Here is a 20910-nt window from a genome sequence, read left to right on the forward strand (position 1 = left end):
GTTCTCACAGATGAGGCCTCAATAAAGTTTGAAACCAGTCTGGATAGTGACCCTTCCCATAATGCATAGCATTATACATGTCCTTAAGGATATGTGCATTGCATTATTGGATACTTAGGCAATTGATGTGAAGTCATTAGCCTCTAATGACTCTATATACAAGTAGCCTAGTTGTGAAGTGACTTCATGTGCAAACTTTGTTTGCTTACACTTGGATAAAGGATGAAGCCAAGAATGTAATTTCTTGGCATCTTTAATTTATAGTATAATCAAGTGAAAAAACTTTCAAGAAAGAAACTTAATCGTACCAAAGTAATCCCAGTTCCATTTAAGGCTGAAGATATAAGTGCTCCCTCTTCTTCAATCCAGTAAATTTTATCCTCCTGAATTAAATAAGCAACAGAAACAGGATGAGAAACTTTACTTGAAAGGAATTGTTCTTCAGAGTTATCAAAATCAGTCATTTTCACTGCATCTAATTTGGCTAAGAGTAGTTTGGGTGGAGGCTTCTCCAAAGAAGTCTGACATTTAATAACATCACTGGGTGCACTTTCTCCAGCACTGTTCAAAGCTCGAACCTAAGCAAATACAATACTGATGTTAGTTAAAACTTTATTGATAATAATTAAACATTCCTAAAAATTATGGCATGCAAAAACTTTACAATTTATCTCTTGTATGCTATTTCAAGTGATCTGAACTGATTAAATAATTTTTAAAATACAGTAAAACCCCGAAGTTATGCAGTAGGTGGAACCAAAAAGGGCGTAAGTCGAATTCACGTAATTCGACTTAATTCGGGTATAATTTTGTATGTAATTTATATATACAAACATACAATTGGGACCAAAGGTTTAAAAAAACACCTATATTTTTTAAGAAATATAATCATAATTGTAGTTTTTCATACATAAAAAAAAAAGTTATTTCGATGTCGATGGTTTCATAAAATCTAATAGATTCGTCTGATGGCATAATGTATTTTTTTTGGCACGCAAAATTTCTCCATAGCAAGCTAATGATTTTTTTATTCCTTGCCTTGTGGCTACAATTCATTCCTCGTTAGAATCTATGTCCTCCAAAATCTGTAAACCTTTCTTTTATGATTGTTCTTACTGTGGATTCCTGTAGATCGAACTTCTTTGCTAGCTCATAAATTTTCATTCTGCCTTCAAAATCCTTAATAATGTTGAGTTTTCTTTTCTTGCTAGCTGTAGAAGAATTGGACTTGCTTCTTTTGGATGATATTATTATTTTTTATGTGATAAAATTTTTATCAAGAACATAACATTAAACAATTGCAAGGTTTGTAGACTATAAAAATCTTGTATGAATGGAGACCACGCAAAACATGTCAGTGCTTGTTCACAGCATGTGCGATACTGGCGAATGCGGCCAGTGTCTGAAAGATACGAGTGGTAAGGCATGAAGTGGGATGGGAATACGTACATATAAGAAACCGCGTAATTCTGGATTCGCGTAAGTCGGGGTAGCATAAGTCGAGGTATGACTGTATCTGGTAAACTAAATTAAAATAAAAAGTTATATGCTGCTACACCATAATTTGAAAGTCAAATACTTTCATCTATCAAATGAAAATGAGTTATTCAGTCTCCAATGGAGACAGCATGGATTTTCTTATCAGCATTTCAAAAACTGACAGATGGACAGACAGAGCAGTCTTTAAAAGGATCAACTTATCTATCACAAAATTATTATTCAGAGTTATTCGAAGCCAAGTTTCTTGGCTGTTACAGAGAAGACTAGCACATTAAAAGAAATACAATGTATTTAAAAGCATCTATCTAGTTCAGCAGAAGTTTAGTTAGATTATTATAAAGTAACTACAAGGGGACAAGGACGCATCCCTGGAAGTTGCAAAAGGAAAATGTGAGCAAGAGAGCGAGGAGTGGTTTCTTTCATGGAGAGTGGAACCGTGAAATGCATTACCTGATAGTGTGGTATGATAACCTTTGTATTTTCTAGGATGGGCCTCCCATGATGAGTCTTGTGACTCCATGGAGGTCTTGAATAATAATAATAATAATAGCATCTACATCTAGAAGACAAGCATATTACAAGAGGTGAATGAAAAGTTTGTTTCCTAAGCATGAACAAAATGGATTAGAGTGATGAAATTCTCTGTCATTACTAATCACAATAGTTGCCTTTTAATTTGAAGCTCAACAGAACAAATATTATTATTATTATTATTAACACCAGATCTCCATGGAGTCAGAGACTCATTTTAGGATGTACACATTATCACACACACACAAAGCTCATCAAACCATGCTTTAAATTTATTTAATGTGTCTGCATTCACAACACTCAGGCAATGCATTACTTACTAACCACTCTCCATGCAAAGAATCTGATTCTCACTCCTTTGCTCACACCCTCCTTATATAGTTACAGGGATAATGCCTCTTGTTCTGTTTTCCCACTCCCATTCTATGAAAAATTTCTTCCATGTTAACCTAGCAATCCTGAACAACTTGATTTAATCATCTCCCTCCTACTCCTACCATTCATGAATTACTGCAAGTTACATTCCTGCAATATGTTTTTATATTTCACATTCCAAAGATCAGTTAACAACTTTTATGAATTGTCTCTAGACATCTTCACAAATTGTGCAATGCAGCCACTTAATTTCAGGTCCTTGTCCACTAACACTCCCAGAACACTGCAACACTGAACTATCAGTTCAGTGTTGGGAGACCACTTACCTGTTCTTTCATACACTCTATTCAAGTTATCCTATAAGGTTGCATATGCTTGACTTTGCATTGTTCTCCCCAATTTTGCATCATCTACAAAAGAGTTGCATACAGATCCCATTAATATACAAGTTGAACAATGGCCATAATACAGACCTATGTGGCACACCACTAGTAACCTTTTTCTTTCAGGATCCTTCACCCCCGATATACAGTAATACATAGCTTTACAATGCTTCACTATTTTTACATTATATTACAACTTTACATTGCATGACTGCTCATACAATGCTTTTCAATTATGACCAGTGCCCATTTATATGATGGTATTTGTTCATACATGGTTTTAACAACATGAAGCTCTCATGAATCAACCAATACACAGTTTTCATGAACATGTGATTTGTTGGTTGTGATTTCCACACACTTAAACATTCCCAATTGCCTTTATCACCACTTACCTGGACAGGAGGAAGAGGGAAGATATGATTATTATTATTTGACACCTCCGGGGAGTCCTAAGACTCATCGAGGGTGGGCACCTACTTTACAACTCTCTGTCTCCACCACTCAACCTCATCCACAAACTGCCTCATCTACACCAATGCCATCTACTGTCCACCATCACCGCTATATGATAGAGACCTATAAGTTAGTAAGGGGGTTGTTATAGGATCAATGCTGGAGAAGTTCTACAGAAAATAGTGGGAGATCGGGGGAGAAGCAGAGGTCATACCTGGAAACTGTATAAAGAGGGTGTGAGTAGGGGAGTGAGAAGCAGGTTATTTTCATTCAGAATTGTAAATGATTGGAATGCCTTGCCTGAGAGTGTGGTGTCTGCAAGGAGTTTGAGTGTGTTTAAGACACGGTATGATGAGCTGTGTGTGTGTGATAAAAGGATGAGTCTTCCAGATGAGTCTTTGACTCCATGAGGTCTTGGTCTAATAATAATAATTACCTATCAATCTCCTCAGATTCAACTACACCTCTTACACTACTGGCCATCCCATTCTGACCATTTTCATACACAATAGTAAAATTTGTTACTACTTCCAATATCCACTCTCCTTATACTGTAACTACCTGGTCACCTTGACCCTCCCATTTCCCTATCCATCTTGCATTCTTGTTCTGTCATCATTATCTCTCACACTAATACTATTCTAATATACAACCACTTCACTCTCACCAGTTCCTCTCTCCTGATCTTTTGTTTTACCTCTTACTCCTGATCTTTTGTTTCACCTCTTACTCCTGCTCTCTTGCTCACATCATTCATTGCTCCTTCATGCAGCAACAATCTCTCTAACCAATTCACACCTAATCCGTTTAAATGCAACCCATCACTTTTGTACATTTACATGTTTCCCTCAAATGCATTCCACACATTTACAAACTCTACTCCCTTCTCTTCACACAGCTCTGCCAACATATCATTCATGATTCTGTTCTCCATCTCAACTCATCATTATCATACATTGGTAACACACCAACTACCTTTTCATCAACACTGTTATCTTTCATTCTCCTCAACAACCTCCTGATATCCATCCTCACATTCTCCTTATGTCCAACCAAGTCATTTGTTCCAATAGCCACCAACTCACTTGCTCATCTTGTTCTCCTTCTCATATTTAACACATCAATTTTATCAGTAATAGTGCAGATATGGCAGCCCTGCAAGAGGATTTGAATAAACTAGACAGATGGGCAAATAAATGGGGTTATCAGTTCAATCAATGCAGCAAAATGTAAAGTCTTGAAGTTTGGGATCCATCAATAGGTGGATGCGTACTCGATTGGAGGAGGTAGGGGAGACAAGATTTGGGGGTGATGATTGATAGAAAACTGAAATTTAGGGAGCATATTGCAAAGGTGATGAGGGTAACTCAGAGGATTGCTGCAATACTGAGACTGACCTGCAAAGATAAAAGAGTTATCATTCTGTCGTATAAGGCCCTGATCAGACCACACTTAAACTATTGTCCTCAGATTTGGTCCCCAGGATTTGAAGGGGATAAATTGACTGTGGAAAGGGTACAGAGGTGGATAACAAAGATGGTTTCAGGACTGTACAATATGAGTTATGAGGACCGACTGAGGGAATGTGGACTGCAGAGTTTGGCGAAGAAGAAGGAGAGCTGGTGATATGATCAAGACTTTTAAACTGTTGAGAGGCAGTTACAAGGTTGACATTGGAGAGTTCTTTCATTTGGTGGAACGGCGGGAAGGAGCGATGACAAGGGGCCATCCCTGGAAGTTATGAAAGGAAACTGTGAGCAAGAGGGTGAGGAGTGGTTTCTTTGCATGGAGGGTGGTTGAACCATGGAATGCATTGCCTGATGGAGTGGTTGGAGTGGGAACAGTCAATGAGTTCAAGGAGTGGTATGATAGACTTTGTATTTCCTAAAAACGACCTCCCACGATAAGTCTTTTAACTCCATGGAGGTCTGGATAATAATAATAATTATTATTATTATCCTGCTAATTCTCTCTCCTGGAAAGCAAATCCTATGGAATCTCTCATTTACTACACTTCTAATAAAAGAATCTCCACACATCACTATTCTCGAGTCATTTGTCACCTCTTTTTCTCTGCTTTCCTTCATCCTAACCTTTTGCACTCTTATTCTTATCCACAAAACTTCTCATCTCACTATGCCTATTTTTCATTTCACTTCTCATTCTGATCAACTCATTTTTCAAGTCTTGCATCTTGGCAGTTGCACTACCTGTCAGTTGTTTCTCTAGTTCCTTTGCTTCCACAGTGTCACTTACATTTGTTTAATCAGCTATACTTTCTTTTACTTCCATTGTCTCACTCACTTCTGTTCCGTGATTCACTTCTTTAGTTTCATCCATCAGTTTTGCATTTACTGATAACTTTGTTAACCCTAACTACAGAAATAGCAGCACATGCAGTAGAATACAACCACATTCCACAAACAAAGTAACTATTCTAAGCATTGAAAAAAAAATAAAATGAATAAAATAAAAGAAAGTTAAGAACATTAGAAACCATCAAAATAAAAACACATTGCAACACTGTCAATGTCCACCACCTTTACCTTATAACTGAGATTTGGCAACTCCCCAACAACAAAAAACTTTCAACCAATCAAAAATATTTTAACAAAATTGACACAGCCTACATTATATAACTACAGAATTTTATTCTTTTATTCTGATGATGGCTTTTCTGAAATGGCTTTACTTCACCCTGTAAATGGATTTTATCTTTCATCATATTTTTTTTTATGTTTTACTTTCAAGGCCTTTAAATTCCTTTCTTATCCTTTACAGTTTTCATGTTCTAGTTTTTAATCTTTTAATATTTTTCATTTTTAAATTTTACAGTGTATTTACTAATCATATCACATCATTCATTACCAGATTTATTCTCATCTTTTAATAGTATCCTATTATTTTTATGCTTTTTAACTCCTTTATTCATATCTGTTTTAAATTTTAACTCAATAGAGTTGCATCTTACTATTGTATCTATCATCAATATCATACTCTTTCATCACCATCTGTATTATTGCCAAAAACACAATAAAGGTAGGTAATATATGATCTCTTCATTAAATTTTTATTTTATTTTTAATTATAGAATAGAGTTGCAGTCAAAAGAATGCAGCTCTGTTTTTCTGATTCAGGGTGCTCCATAACATAAAAGCTTTGCTTATCTCTTTATATCAAAGAAATTTTGTTTGTGTTTTTTTCCCAAATTCATAAAGTTACTCAGAGAAGAAGGGGAAGGAATATGCTCAGTGTGAAACTTAACAGACATGACATTCTTCCATTTGATAAGATCAAGAACAGGTGCACAGGGCATCATCAGTTATATTATGTATTCAAAATGGAGAAGGGTCAGACAAATTGTAAGATATGACAACATAATATAACTGAATTATTAAGAAGAGAGATCTATGGAATCTAATAAATGAGTAAAGCTGAAAATAGAATGGAATGGAGAAAACTGGGGGAGACATTCATATGATAGCAGATGGATTCAAGTTGAAAAAGAAGAAGAAGAGTTTCATTTTATTGAGATCTTTATGATACTGAATGTTTCCAATATTGTTTATAATGGAAGAGAAAAAATTGTTTGCTTTTTTCCATAAAAGTGATTCAAGAAATATTATGGTGCTTGAAGTAAAAACATAGTGAAAAATGGTATTATTAATTAAAAAAATAAATAAATGGTCATGTATCACTTATAAAATGCATGAATATTCTTGAATTTTCTTCGGAGGCTGATAAATATTAATACATAAGTAGTTAAAATATTTATTTCAAACTTGTAATTACACAGGATAAAAATTGGATATAGCATTAAGCAGGAATAAATACATAAATGTGATATAAAAGGAGACCATATTAGAGTACACCCATACTGACACCTGACAAGTGAGATATTTGCTTGACTGGTGAATCAGTACAAAATTTGGACCTGGCAGCTGTCAGGGACTCTGAGCTACATGGAAAAATTAAAAGCGATCTATAAAAACAATACGGATATTACAGATTTTGATGATGAATTGGAACAGTTTCAGCTATTTTTAAAAGAAGATAAAGACAAATTCAATACTGCCACACAAGTATACCAGACTGCATGAGAAATATCAACTTTTCCAGTAGAAATTTTGAGGGACCCTGTAAATTTTACTGCCAGGGGGCCTCCAGCTGGCTTAATCTGCTCCTGATTAGATAGCAGAATGGATTGAAGATATTGGCTTTCTGAAAGGTACCAGCAAGTTGTGTATGATGATGCAGTATCTCAGAAAATGAAGGTCACCAGTGGCAAGCCTCAGGATTCTTTTCTTGGGCCCCCTATGGTTTAACTTATTTTTTAATGATATTTTATGTGGACTGACTGGGGATCTTCAAATGTTTGCTGTTGATGAAAAGTTAAGCAGAATTATCCAGAGTAGTGCTGATGTTAATTCTCTACAGAAAGATTCAAGTAGACTTAGCTTGGTTAAATGAGTGGGGTTACTGTTTTAAAGTTAATAAATGCAATGTGTTACACTTTGGGATACAGAGATATAAGGCTACACACTGTACTTCAGAAAGTGGATGAAATTTGGGATCTTGGAGTGATTGTAGACAGTGGACTAAAGTTTCAAGGGCACATTGCAAGTGTTGCAAAGGCTGCTATGATAAAATGTACATTGACATGTAGGGATAAGGAGGAGTAGTGCCTCTATATATATAAGGCATTGGTCAGACCACATATGGACTATTGTGCTTAGATTTGGTCACCTAGTTTTCATTGTGATGTGGAAACACTACAGTGGGTCCAACGACAAATAACCAAGTGATATCAAGACTCTGAAGTGCTGGTTATGAAGAGTGTTTGAGGGAATGTGATTACAGAACTCAGTAGATAGGAGGAAAAGAGGAGATATGATAGAGACCTTCAAGTTAGTTAAGGGATTCTATCAGAATGATACAGGAGGAATTATGAAAAGAGTAGTTGTTAAGAATGGAAGAATGAGAGGCCATTCCTGGAAGTTGTATAAAGATGTGGTGAAGAAGACTGTGAGGAGTAGATATTTTATGTGGAGAGTTGTTAGCAAGTAAATTGATTTGTTGGAGTGCATTGTGAATGCAGGTAGTGTAAAGATCAAACTTTAAATTATATTTTTAGTTTAATCCTTTATCCAAGTGTAAGCAAACAAAATTTGCGCCTGAAATATCGTCAGGACTGGAGCAACTTGTATCAAAGGTGGACAAAGCTTCACATCACTTGCCTTAGTATCCCATAATGCAAAGCACATCTGCTTGTGGACACGTATAATGCTATGCATTATGGGAGGGGTCACTACCCAGACCGGTTTTGACCTTTATTGAGGTCTCTTCAGTGAGAGCCAGACCCAGAGGTGATTCCAAGGTTGAAGCAATGCAGAAGTCATATTTACCTATAAGAGTTGTCAAAAGGTATCACACCTTATTATTAAATTACTCTAGATTAGAGAAAGATGTTAAAAGTTTTTTCCCACTTGGTTAGACTATAAATTATATTTTTAGTTTAATCCTTTATCCAAGTGTAAGCAAACAAAGTTTGCGCCTGAAGTATTGTCAGGACTGGGGCAACTCGTATCAAAGGTGGACAAAGGGATACTAAGGCAAGTGATGTGAAGCTTTGTCCACCTTTGATACAAGTTGCCCCAGTCCTGACGATACTTTAGGTGCAAACTTTGTTTGCTTACACTTGGATAAAGGATTAAACTAAAAATATAATTTATAGTCTAACCAAGTGGGGAAAAACTTCCAAGATAAAACTTTATTATGATAGACATGCTGCTGTTTGAGTGGGCCTCCCAAGATTAGTCTATTGACTGATCATGGGAAACTCCATGGAGGTTACCAGAATAATAATAATAATAATAATAATAATTAATATGGTAACTAATTATATGAAGAGCCAAAGGATTCAATTCAGCGACATAAACTTATTTAAGTTAAGGGATATTATATCCCATATTGTTTCTTAGCCAAATAAGAAACTCAAAGAGTTTCATGCCGAATATAGAAACAGTATAAAGTTCGGCGATTCCAAGCGTAATCAAATACCTGGATAGTGTAACACCTGATCCATTTCGTAGTGCAAACTGAGGCAACTCACAGTAAGGGTGGAGCAAGCTCCGATCACTGTTCTTGGTATTTATCCATAATGTGAACTTAGCTCCTAGGAGTTGTATTACTGTTCTACATTATGAGAGAAAGTCACTACCCAGACCGGTTTCAACCTTTATTGAGGTCTCATCAGTGAGTAGGTAGACCTAGTTAATACCAAGTTTGTTGCAAACAGAACTTACATCCCTTCTATGAGAATTGCCAAGAAGGTGTCCTAATAAATTACTAATTATATGAAGAGTCAAAGGCTTCGATTCGGTGACATAAACTTGATGCGACCTCAATAAAGGTTGAAACCGGTCTGGGTAGTAACTTTCTCTCATAATGTAGAACAGTAATACAACTCCTAGGAGCTAAGTTCACATTATGGGTAAATACCAAGAACAGTGATCGGAGCTTGCTCCACCCTTACTATGAGTTGCCTCAATTTGCACTACGAAATGGGTCAGGTGTTGCACTATCCAGGTATTTGCTTACACTTGGAATCGCCGAACTTTATATAGTTTCTATATTCGGCATGAAATTCTTTGAGTTTCTTATTCAGCTAAGAAACAATATGGGATGTAATATCCCTTAACTTAAATAATATGGTAACAACTTCTCACCAACTTACATGTTCTTTTCCGTTCATCCTATTAATGAGGCTTTGCAAATTGCATACCCTCAATCTTTCTTCATACCCAGCACATTCAAACGACCAATTACCACCTATCTTGGTTAATCTTCTCTGGACCCTTCTAATATATCCTCGTCACATGAAAGATGTGACTAAATCTGTGCACAATAATCCATATGAGGGTCCTGTCCTGTCAGGTGTCTTCTCCCTCCACGAGATTGATTACCATGTGTCTCCACCATGTCCTATTCTGCACCTCTCTGCTGCATTCCTCATATGAGAGATAGGTCCAGTCTTCTATATTTTTCATTCACTCCAGTCTTTGTCTTCCTCTTTCCCTCAACAGTTCCTTTGAGAGTAATGAGGGTAATCAATATTAGTATTGATTACTCTCAATCAATATTAGATAATCAATATTAGGTAATCAATATGAGTATATGAGGGTAATCAATGTCTAATACAATGGAACCATTACCTCTTTATTTCTGCATGCTAAGATCTTCCACATCATTGCCATAATCTGATGTGATGACTTCACAGCTAGTGTAATGTGATCCTTAAACTTCAAGTTCTTGTCCATCACCACTTAAAATTTCCTCACCAAGTGTATACTTTGCTTCCCATTGTTGCTTACCAATTTCTGTACTTGACAATTTGCAACAATGAATTGATAGTTACACTCACTTGCCCACTCATACAATTTATTCAAGTTTCCTGTAAGACTAGAATACCTGCTTAAATCTTCATTGTTCTCCCCCTATTTTGCATCACCTGCAAATAGTTGCACACCCAGTTCTTCTGCCTTCTCCCTGAATGAAGCTCATGACATATTGAGACATATATAGGAGTAATAAATTCTATTTAGTTTTCTCTTTTATATGTGAAACCATTATTTAAAACATTATACTAATGCACATCTGTATTAAACGTCTAGTAACTTAATATAAAGATGAACAACAATGGCTCCAAAAACAGGTGCTGTGGCACACTACAAGTGACTTTCCTCTTTCAGGATGACTTTTTCTTTTTTCTTCTTTTTTTTTCAGGATTACTGCACCCACATACAGAAGTTGCTGATATTAATTACACATTGGAAGTTTATTTTCCACTTGGTCCACCTTTACCATGAGTTGCCTCAGTCCTGAAGATACTTCAGTGCCGACTTTGTTTGCTTACACTTGGATAAAGGATTAAACTAAATTTTTTTACTAATCAGACAGATAGCCAATTGCCTATCAATTTCAATTTGTTTGTTTAGTTACCAGTCATCTGTTTCCATTTAGTTACCAGCTTGTGTGGCAATCTGTCAGAATCCTTTGCAAAATCTAAGTATATCACTGTATATACATCTTCACTATTGTCATCCCTGATTTACAAATCCTAGCTTTCACTAATATCTCCAATACATGAACCACAACTCCAGATATACAGATTGACCTAAAATTTAAAGCTACAGCCTATCACTACTTTTGTGAAGTGGAACAACCTTACCTTCTTTCCATTCCCTTACAACACACTTGAGCTTCTCATGAGTTCATGAGGATGAAACACCCTGATGAAATTTTTATTGAATACCTCAATTATGTCCTCTGCAGCAGTTATCAATCTACCATCTTCATCCATTAATGTCATCTTACCATAATAATTTTTCCTACTACTTTTCTCTCTCTCTGCACTAGGAATTTTCTTGGCCTGATTTGCTAATTTCTGCTAATGCAGCAGTTTTGCTGTCCTTAACAAATGAGTCAACTTCTGGCCTTTCAATTTATACTCCTCATTCAACAAATTATTACCATTATTCATCTTGGGCTGCCTCCACGGTACCTTCTTTAGATTTTGTGCGTAATCTCTTCTTCATTCATCCTCTTGATAGTTATCTTATTCAGTCTCCTTGATCTTTAGAATACATTTATACATTGGTGTTGTGGAATTTTTTCCTCGATCCTGGGGGGAAGTTCCCTGTTTGCCCCCCCCCCCCTCTGTGGACGCACATGACTGTATGATTGCATTTTTATCGATGTATGAAAGTTTGAGAATGCATAGCTTTTTTTTTACTTTTAGAGTGGTGAATGAGTATGAGTGGAATAAACTGCCTGAGTCTGTTGTGGGTGCTATGACAGTGAATGAGTTCAAGGCAAAGTATGATAGATACTGTGTGAATGTCAAATAGTTGTGATGGACATGATGTTTAGGGCCTTCCTCGATGAGTCTAAGGACTCCTTGGAGTCGCCCGTAATAATAATAATCATAATATATATATATATATATATATATGCATAAATGATGTAAAAAAAACATTTATTTAAGTGATATGCGAATGAAAAATTTAAGACAATTTTAGCACCGAAAAGTTATTCTTAACAGCTCAGCTTCACTGAACATACAAACCAGCCATCAATCTGTACTATCAAAAGTTTTTCCATTTTGATAATAGACTGTCACATTTACAGATAACTGTAGTATTAACTGGTGTTGCACTTTTCATTTTACTAAGAACATCATCTTTGTTTGTAACAACTGTAACAACAGTAGGCAAGGAAAGTTTAGCCTACAGCCTATACCAGTGTTCAGTATAACATCATCATTAAATTGAATCATTTTAACCATAAGTATCTAATTCACATCTTTTCCTTTTCACTGAGAGAAACAGCACCCTTACTTTGAATTTTATCTGCTATTATTAACAATAATAAAATAATAGATATGAACAGTTTATAATTCATAGCAAAACATCGAAAAAAAATATATATATAGAAAGAGAGAGAGAGATGTAATGAGGAATATGTCATACACAAATAGCTCACAAAAACTTTGTTTCATGGGAGCATCATGTTGCAAAAATCATCATATGAGTGAATATGGCATTGTATAATGGGTAAGAGACATAATTGAAAAGCGTTGTATGATTGGATCATTGTAAAGCGAAGCACCATACTGTAGGGTATGGTATGATTGGATCATTGTAAAGCGAAGCACCATACTGTAGGGTATTACTCAAAAACTATCACTTCATTATGTTGAATTTTTTTCTTGACAATTATTCATAAGACTATTTACACTTTTTTTATAATCTTTGTCAAGTAGCTTTATTTTATCCTCCTACATGTTTCGCCAATCTTTTTCTATTGGCATCCTCAGGGAATACAAACTAGTAAGCTAAAATGAAGGTTACAGACTAGGTTATAACTGATGGTTCTAATTCATACAAAAAATTGGTATTGTGCGTGACAATGTGCGTGTCTCGTTAACATGATTTATTCATTACGGCTCATTACGTAATTGTTATGGAAGTTCATTTCTTTGATGTTTAATGATCTGATAAAAGTTTTCCAAATTTCTGGTAAAATTAGACCTTGATTCTTGTTTAGGTTTTCAGTTTTACGGGCGACTGTAGCTGCTTCTTTAAAGGTTCTTGAATGGTAGTTATCTTCTATGTATGGCATAAGGCTCTTATTCCACTCAATGTAATGGTTAGTAGAGGCAAAGTGGCATGAAAGGCCTGAAATGTCTTGTCTGTTATTTCTGACATATCCTATGTGTTCTTTCTTTCTCGTTTCAAAGCTTCTAGAGGTCTGACTTACGTAACTAATACCACATGAGCAAGGTATATTATATACTCCAGAGTACTTGTAGAATGGGTGAGGATCTTTCGGTGATCTTAAAAATTTCTGAATAGTGTTGATTGGTTAGAATGCCACTCTGATCTTATGTGGTTTAAAAAGGTTAGCTAATTTTTTGGAAAGGTTGCTGACAAAAGGAATCGTAATTGTACTGATGTATTGGACGTCATCACGTTGTCGATGTGGTATATCAGTAAAGAGAATCTTGTTATAGAGTCTTTTTGGGTAACCATTTAAAGAAAGTTCTCTGGATATTGTGGTTAATTCCGTCAGTAGGTCATCCTTGTCTGTCGTATACTGTACAGTTCTTTTCTTGAGACTATGAATAATGCTAAGTTTCTGAGCTATGTGATGAGCTGAGTTGAAATGGAGGTAACGTCCAGTATTTGTAGGTTTTCTGTGTACAGATAGGTTGATACTATTATTGGATTGTTTCTTTATTAAAATGTCAAGGAATGGCAGTTTTTTTATCTTTTTCCATTTCTAATGTGAATTTGATGGTATTGTGGAAACTATTGATTTGGTTGAGGTAATTCATTAGTTCTTCTTTCATATGATCCCAAATGATAAAGATGTCATCTACATATCTGTACCAAACTTTCGGTTTTGGAATGATCTGGGTTAAAATTTTTTTCTCTAGATCTTCCATGAATAAGTCAGCACAAGGAGGTGATAGGACGCTACCCATAGCTAATCCAGTGAGTTGTTTGTAGATCGTTTTTTGCCAAATAAAATAGTTAGAAGTTAAACAGTGATTGAACAAAGTAGTGATGTTTTTTGGGAACAAGTTGTCTAAGATGTTGATGACTTCAACCACTGGAATGTTAGTAAACAGAAATGTAATGTCCAGGCTTGCTAGTATATCCTCTTCAAAAATAGGGATGTTTTTTATTTTATCTATAAAATGTTTTGAGTTTTTAATATAAGTATCCGAGACGTGAATGAGTTGTTGTAAAATCTTCGCAAGATACTTGGACAGTTGGTAAGTGGGAGAATAGATTCCATCAACTATTGGACGTAATGGTATACCTTCTTTATGAATTTTTGGAAGGCCATACAATCTAGGAGTAAGTGGGTGCATAGATTTTAGTTTTTTTATAATTTCTATAGGCCAGTTATTCATTCCACGTAATAATTCATTGGTGTCATTATGGTTTTTTGTGGTAGGATCTCTACTGAGAACTTCATATACAGACCTGTCAGATAATAGATTTTTAATTTTTTCTTCATAATCTTTAGTATTTAATATAACTGTATTATTACCTTTGTTGGCTTTGAGTATGATGATATCTTTATTATTCCTTAATTTGAGAAGCGTTCTTCTTTTCATTTGGTTAGAGTTGGTGTTAGGAGATCTTGACTGAGCTGAAAGCATTATGCTGCTTTTTAATCGTAAGTCATTAGTTATTGGAACTGGTAGTAATGAGAAGGCTTTTTCTAAGTTGCAGATGAACTCCATTTTAGGAATGACAATGGGTTTTAAAGCAAAATTGAATCCTTTTTTGAGGATAGAGATCTCAGGTTTACTTAAAACGTGTTTAGATAGGTTAATTATCACTTGGTTATCTGGTAGAGACGGTTTGCAGTTGCTATGATTATCATACAGTATATTGAATTTATCAATTTGTGTCTTTTTGCTGTGATTAAATGTTTTGGTAAAACTGTTGCTAATCATATTGTCTAATAGTTGCCATGTCTCAGCATCAAGATTATTAGAGATATCGGTGAATAAATTATAGCACTGTGAGTCTATTTTGCTAAGCACGAATCTCGTATGACGAATTCTTTCTCTAAGAAGAGCATACGAAGTTCGTTGGTAAATCAAGTTGGCTTGTCTAGTTTTATAATATTGTTTCAAACAAAGAAATTTTGGGATCACGCTATTGTCTCTACATCTTTTTAAAAAAGTCAGATGGCTTAAATAACTAGCTTTTTTTGCATTTTAAACCTTCAAGATTGCGTACCTTTTGTTTGGTGAACTCGTTGATCTGTTCATTATGTTGAATTTTTTTCTTGACAATTATTCATAAGACTATTACACTTTTTTTATAATCTTTGTCAAGTAGCTTTATTTTATCCTCCTACATGTTTTGCCAATCTTTTTCTATTGGCATCCTCAGGGAATACAAACTAGTAAGCTAAAATGAAGGTTACAGACTAGGTTATAACTGATGGTTCTAATTCATACAAAAAATTGGTATTGTGCGTGACAATGTGCGTGTATCGTTAACGTGATTTATTCGTTATGGCTCATTACGTAATTGTTATGGAAGTTCATTTCTTTGATGTTTAATGATCTGATAAAAGTTTTCCAAATTTCTGGTAAAATTAGACTTTGATTCTTGTTTAGGTTTTCAGTTTTATGGGCGACTGTAGCTGCTTCTTTAAAGGTTCTTGAATGGTAGTTATCTTCTATGTATGGCATAAGGTTCTTATCCCACTCAATGTGATGGTTAGTAGAGGCAAAGTGGCATGAAAGGCCTGAAATGTCGTGTCTGTTATTTCTGACATATCCTATGTGTTCTTTCTTTCTCGTTTCAAAGCTTCTAGAGGTCTGACTTACGTAACTAATACCACATGAGCAAGGTATATTATATACTCCAGAGTACTTGTAGAATGGGTGAGGATCTTTCGGTGATCTTAAAAATTTCTGAATAGTGTTGATTGGTTAGAATGCCACTCTGATCTTATGTGGTTTAAAAAGGTTAGCTAATTTTTTGGAAAGGTTGCTGACAAAAGGAATCGTAATTGTACTGATGTATTGGACGTCATCACGTTGTCGATGTGGTATATCAGTAAAGAGAATCTTGTTATAGAGTCTTTTTGGGTAACCATTTAAAGAAAGTTCTCTGGATATTGTGGTTAATTCCATTAGTAGGTCATCCTTGTCTGTCGTATACTGTATAGCTACAGTCGCCCATAAAACTGAAAACCTAAACAAGAATCAAGGTCTAATTTTATCAGAAATTTGGAAAACTTTTATCAGATCATTAAACATCAAAGAAATGAACTTTCATAACAATTACATAATGAGCCATAATGAATAAATCACGTTAACGAGACACGCACATTGTCACGCACAATACCAATTTTTTGTATGAATTAGAACCATCAGTTATAACCTAGTCTGTAACCTTCATTTTAGCTTACTAGTTTGTATTCCCTGAGGATGCCAATAGAAAAAGATTGGCGAAACATGTAGGAGGATAAAATAAAGCTACTTGACAAAGATTATAAAAAAAGTGTAATAGTCTTAACTATCACTTCATTCCAATCTATATCACCATAATTACAATTGTCCAAAATGATCACCCTTCCCTTGTTCTCTAACCCAGGTTGCCTATACATGTCCTCATCAACACTCTCCACATTCCCTGCCTATAGTAACATCCAACTAAATATCTCTTCCTGTTATTATATATGATTTATGGAGTCAACAACTGTTTGAGATAAAAATTTTAATAATTTAAAATTAAATTAAATGATTAATAATTATAATATTCAATTTTTATTTTTTAATAATATTTTATAATTTTTAATTTTAATTTAATTTTAATATTTAATTTTATATTTTTAATAATATTTTAAAAATAATTCATTTAATTATTAAAGTTTTATCTTAAATGGTTGCCAACTGCATAAATTATATATAATGAGTACTGTTCATCATTTAATTTTACTGAATGAAAGGACCCTCTTCCTATCAATCTCCACCTCACCCCATACTGCCTCCAAAAAATTGCTGCTATTTTACTCTTGCATCTGAACTTTGTAGGAACATAATTCACCTGTTATCAGCCTACTTCAAAGAAAGTGCTGAAGCAGCTTTGCTTCAGCACTTTCTTTGAAAAAAGATCAAATATAAGGATCTTCTTCTTCTTTATTATTATTCTGCAAGTGAGCAGGTTCTTCTTTTAGTAGCAGAAACTTTCCTTCCACTCTCTTCTGTTCGGAGCCTTCTCTTTCAAGGTTGTTTACCTGTCTCCATTGAGCATGTCATCTAGCATTGTTTTCCTTACTCTTTCTTTCTCTAAGAAGAGCATACGAAGTTCATTGGTAAATCAAGTTGGCTTGTCTAGTTTTATAATATTGTTTCAAACGAAGAAATTTTGGGATCACGCTATTGTCTCTACATCTTTTTAAAAAAGTCAGATGGCTTAAATAACTAGCTTTTTTTGCATTTTAAACCTTCGAGATTGCGTACCTTTTGTTTGGTGAACTCGATCTGTTCATTATGTTGAATTTTTTTCTTGACAATTATTCATAAGACTATTACACTTTTTTTATAATCTTTGTCAAGTATCTGGGTCATTTTCTGTCTATTTTTCCTTCGATGACATCTCTGATGATTCCATTCCCTCTCAGAATATGTCCGATGGGATAGTACCTAGCTTTTGCATAACTGTACACTTAAATTAGAATGTTTATTAAAAGAAAGTGCTGAAGAATCATTCTCTCATCTTAACCTTAATCATAATGACTGCCTTTCTGTTCCAAAAGTTTGGGAATTGTTATCCTCAATTGCATTAATATATATATATATATATATATATTGTTTGGTCTTGCTCTTTTGTTTTTTCCTTCAATCATTCCAAACAGCAACGTTTTGAATTTTCTCTCATCGTTCATTCTACATATATGGCTAAACAGAAGTAGTTTCCTTTTGATTATTTTCTGTATCAGGTTTTCTTTTGGTTGTATTCATCTATAGATTTTCTCATTGTTCACTTTCTGGATCCAGCTTATCCTCAAGATCTTTCTATAACATTTCCTCTCGAATGCTAATATCCTCCTTTCAGATTCTCTCAGGAGTACCCAGGCCTCACATCTATAGCGCATGCTGCTGAAGATACAGGTTTCCACAATGCACAGTTTAGTGTATATCTTTATAGCTTGGCTCTTCCATATTTTGTCCATGGCTTTTAAGATAGCTGTTGCTCTGGCTATTCTAATTTTTTACCCCTTTTTTGGGTCCAAGTCATGAATCATGTGGCATCCAAGATATGTGAAGTGTTCCACATTTTCCAGTTGAAATCCTTCAATGGTAACTGTTCAGTAACTCCTGCTGTCCGAATATTATTGCTTTAGTTTTTTCAAAATTGACATTTAGTCCATATCTTTTTCCTTCTGTGTAAGTGTGTTTGCAGTATATATATATATATATATATATATATATATATATATATATTTTTTTTTTTTTTTTTTTTTTTTTTCCAAATAGTATTTTATCCAAGCTACTATGTAATGGCATGCGTAGACAATTATATTATAACTACATACATTATGTTATATTTTTTTGTATTCAATTATTGTTTAATATTTTTTTAATTAACTTTTTATTATTGTTCTTCAGCTCACACTGCTAATATTTTACTATATGTAAAAATAAATATTTGTGATTAATAATTAAATTTTTTTACTGTGGCATGTGTGTTTTGGTTTAAAATTATAGTTATAATAATAGTTATGTGTAGGTCTAGATAGCATTTCTCCTTATTAGGAAGATATCCTGTGAAGTGAAATGTCTCCTGTTTTTCACAGTTACTAATGAAAGTAGATCACGCCACAGAAAGGCACAGCTGACTCCTGCATCGAATCTTCTGATTCCTTGGAGTGGCCCATATAATAATAACAACTTTCATACCTGTTTTTCTGCCACTCTCCTATCCATCTCACAAGTTTATTTTGCATACCAATAGCCCAGATGAATCTGCAGTGGTACTATGGTGAAAATAATCTGGTATCAAACTGTCAACAAAAAATATAATAGTTCTGTTTCAATATATATTTCCTTTAAAAAATAATAGTAACAAAATAAAAAAAGCATGGCTGATCATCTGATAATTAACCTATAATCATGTTGCATTAATAAACTTATAACTTCATTATGCATGAAGTACCATATTTTCAGTGTGTAAAATAGAAAATATTAAAATACTTTCATTTCTGTAAGATTTTTATCTACTCGTAATAGTAAGACTATTAATTTTATTAAATTTGATGTAATAGCAAAGTAATTTTTAAAAAATGTACAAAAAAGTTGTTCATGTTATCATTTTGTCTGCAAGGAAATCTCATGCAGCAATAAATACCTGCATGCCATGGAAGGTAATGATATTCTTCAACATAAGGGCTTTTGGGGTTCCAGATTTGAAATCTGAGCTGGGACAAAATTTTCTTTTTAAATTTAAATAGCTAACTATTGATTTTAAAAATTACAACTCTGAGTCTTATCTCACTTTATTTTATGATTTTACTTTATTAATTCTGAAGATGTAAATAACATCACCATGTGAACTGTTCTTGATTTTTATTGTACTAGATAGATTTATTTGTTTTATTTAAAAAAAAAAAGTTACAGGAGTGAAATGCTTATTAGTTATATTTTATGTCAATGAAAGCATTCTTATTAAATGTAATTTGTTAATTAAATGTTAACTAGTTCAAATAATTATATAATAGTCAAAAACAAAATAAATTACCTGAAAATAATAAGTGGTGTCAGGAAACAGGTCACTAAGTTGAAATTTCAATTTTTCAGAAATCTGATCTCCACAAACATCAATACTAAAATCATCTTGGACAAACCAGCAACTGACTTTATAGCCAGCAATAATTCCATTTGGCCTTTGTGGTGTGGCCCACCGAAATTCTGCATCAATCTGACGAGTATTTCGAAGAGGTGATGCTTTGTGAGATATAAAAATTCGTGGATTTGTGGGATGTGATGGTGCTATAATGCAGTTACAGAGAAACTTAATCATACAACTTTTCAGAGAATACTAATATAATTTATTATTTAATATAGAAATTTGTAATTTGACAAGAAATTATAATATTATAAAATTATAAATATTTTTGAAAAAATCTTTTGTTTACATATTTAGTTGATCAGGTGAACTGGTAAAAAACAACAACAAACAAACCTTAAATCATTACATTTGATCACTCGTAGATTACATGGATTTCTCAAAATTCATAAAGCTGGAATACCACTATGCCTAACAGTAGATGCCATGTAGAAAGAAGGTAGGTGGACTGCCATCTGCTTTCTCTCTAAATACTTTGCCATGCTTCTAAACAACTTTTTTTTTTTTTTTTTTTTTTTGATAGAGAGTACACAGAGTTACTTGTTGGAATTCTAGGAGACGAAATATAAGTTGTTCTTAAAAATAATTAGCCACACCGGATTCATTTTTTATGGATAATTATTTTTATGAGCATTTGTTTATGTTTTAAAAGATATTATAGTAATAAGTATGCTCTTTTACATCACAGCACCAAGCATAGAACAACTTTAATATGT

At 34.0% G+C, this 20910-nt stretch overlaps 1 protein-coding gene across 1 annotated transcript in view; it reads right to left on the reverse strand.

The window, feature by feature from the left end:
• The window catches only part of LOC150094345 (proto-oncogene tyrosine-protein kinase ROS-like), a 719271-nt gene that overhangs the window by 281068 nt on the left and 417293 nt on the right, over positions 1-20910 (reverse strand). The window contains exons 23-24 of the mRNA XM_090412445.1: positions 20087-20337; positions 309-578 (exon numbers count right to left, since the gene is read on the reverse strand). Coding sequence (XP_090268571.1) covers positions 309-578; positions 20087-20337 — 521 coding nt within the window. The remainder of the gene's footprint in view (positions 1-308; positions 579-20086; positions 20338-20910) is intronic.

Source organism: Typopeltis vanoorti, chromosome 22 (assembly GCF_054136105.1).
Source record: "Typopeltis vanoorti isolate ZY-2024b chromosome 22, IOZ_Tvanoo_1.0, whole genome shotgun sequence".
In the NCBI taxonomy this organism is placed as follows: Eukaryota; Metazoa; Arthropoda; class Arachnida; order Uropygi; family Thelyphonidae; genus Typopeltis; species Typopeltis vanoorti.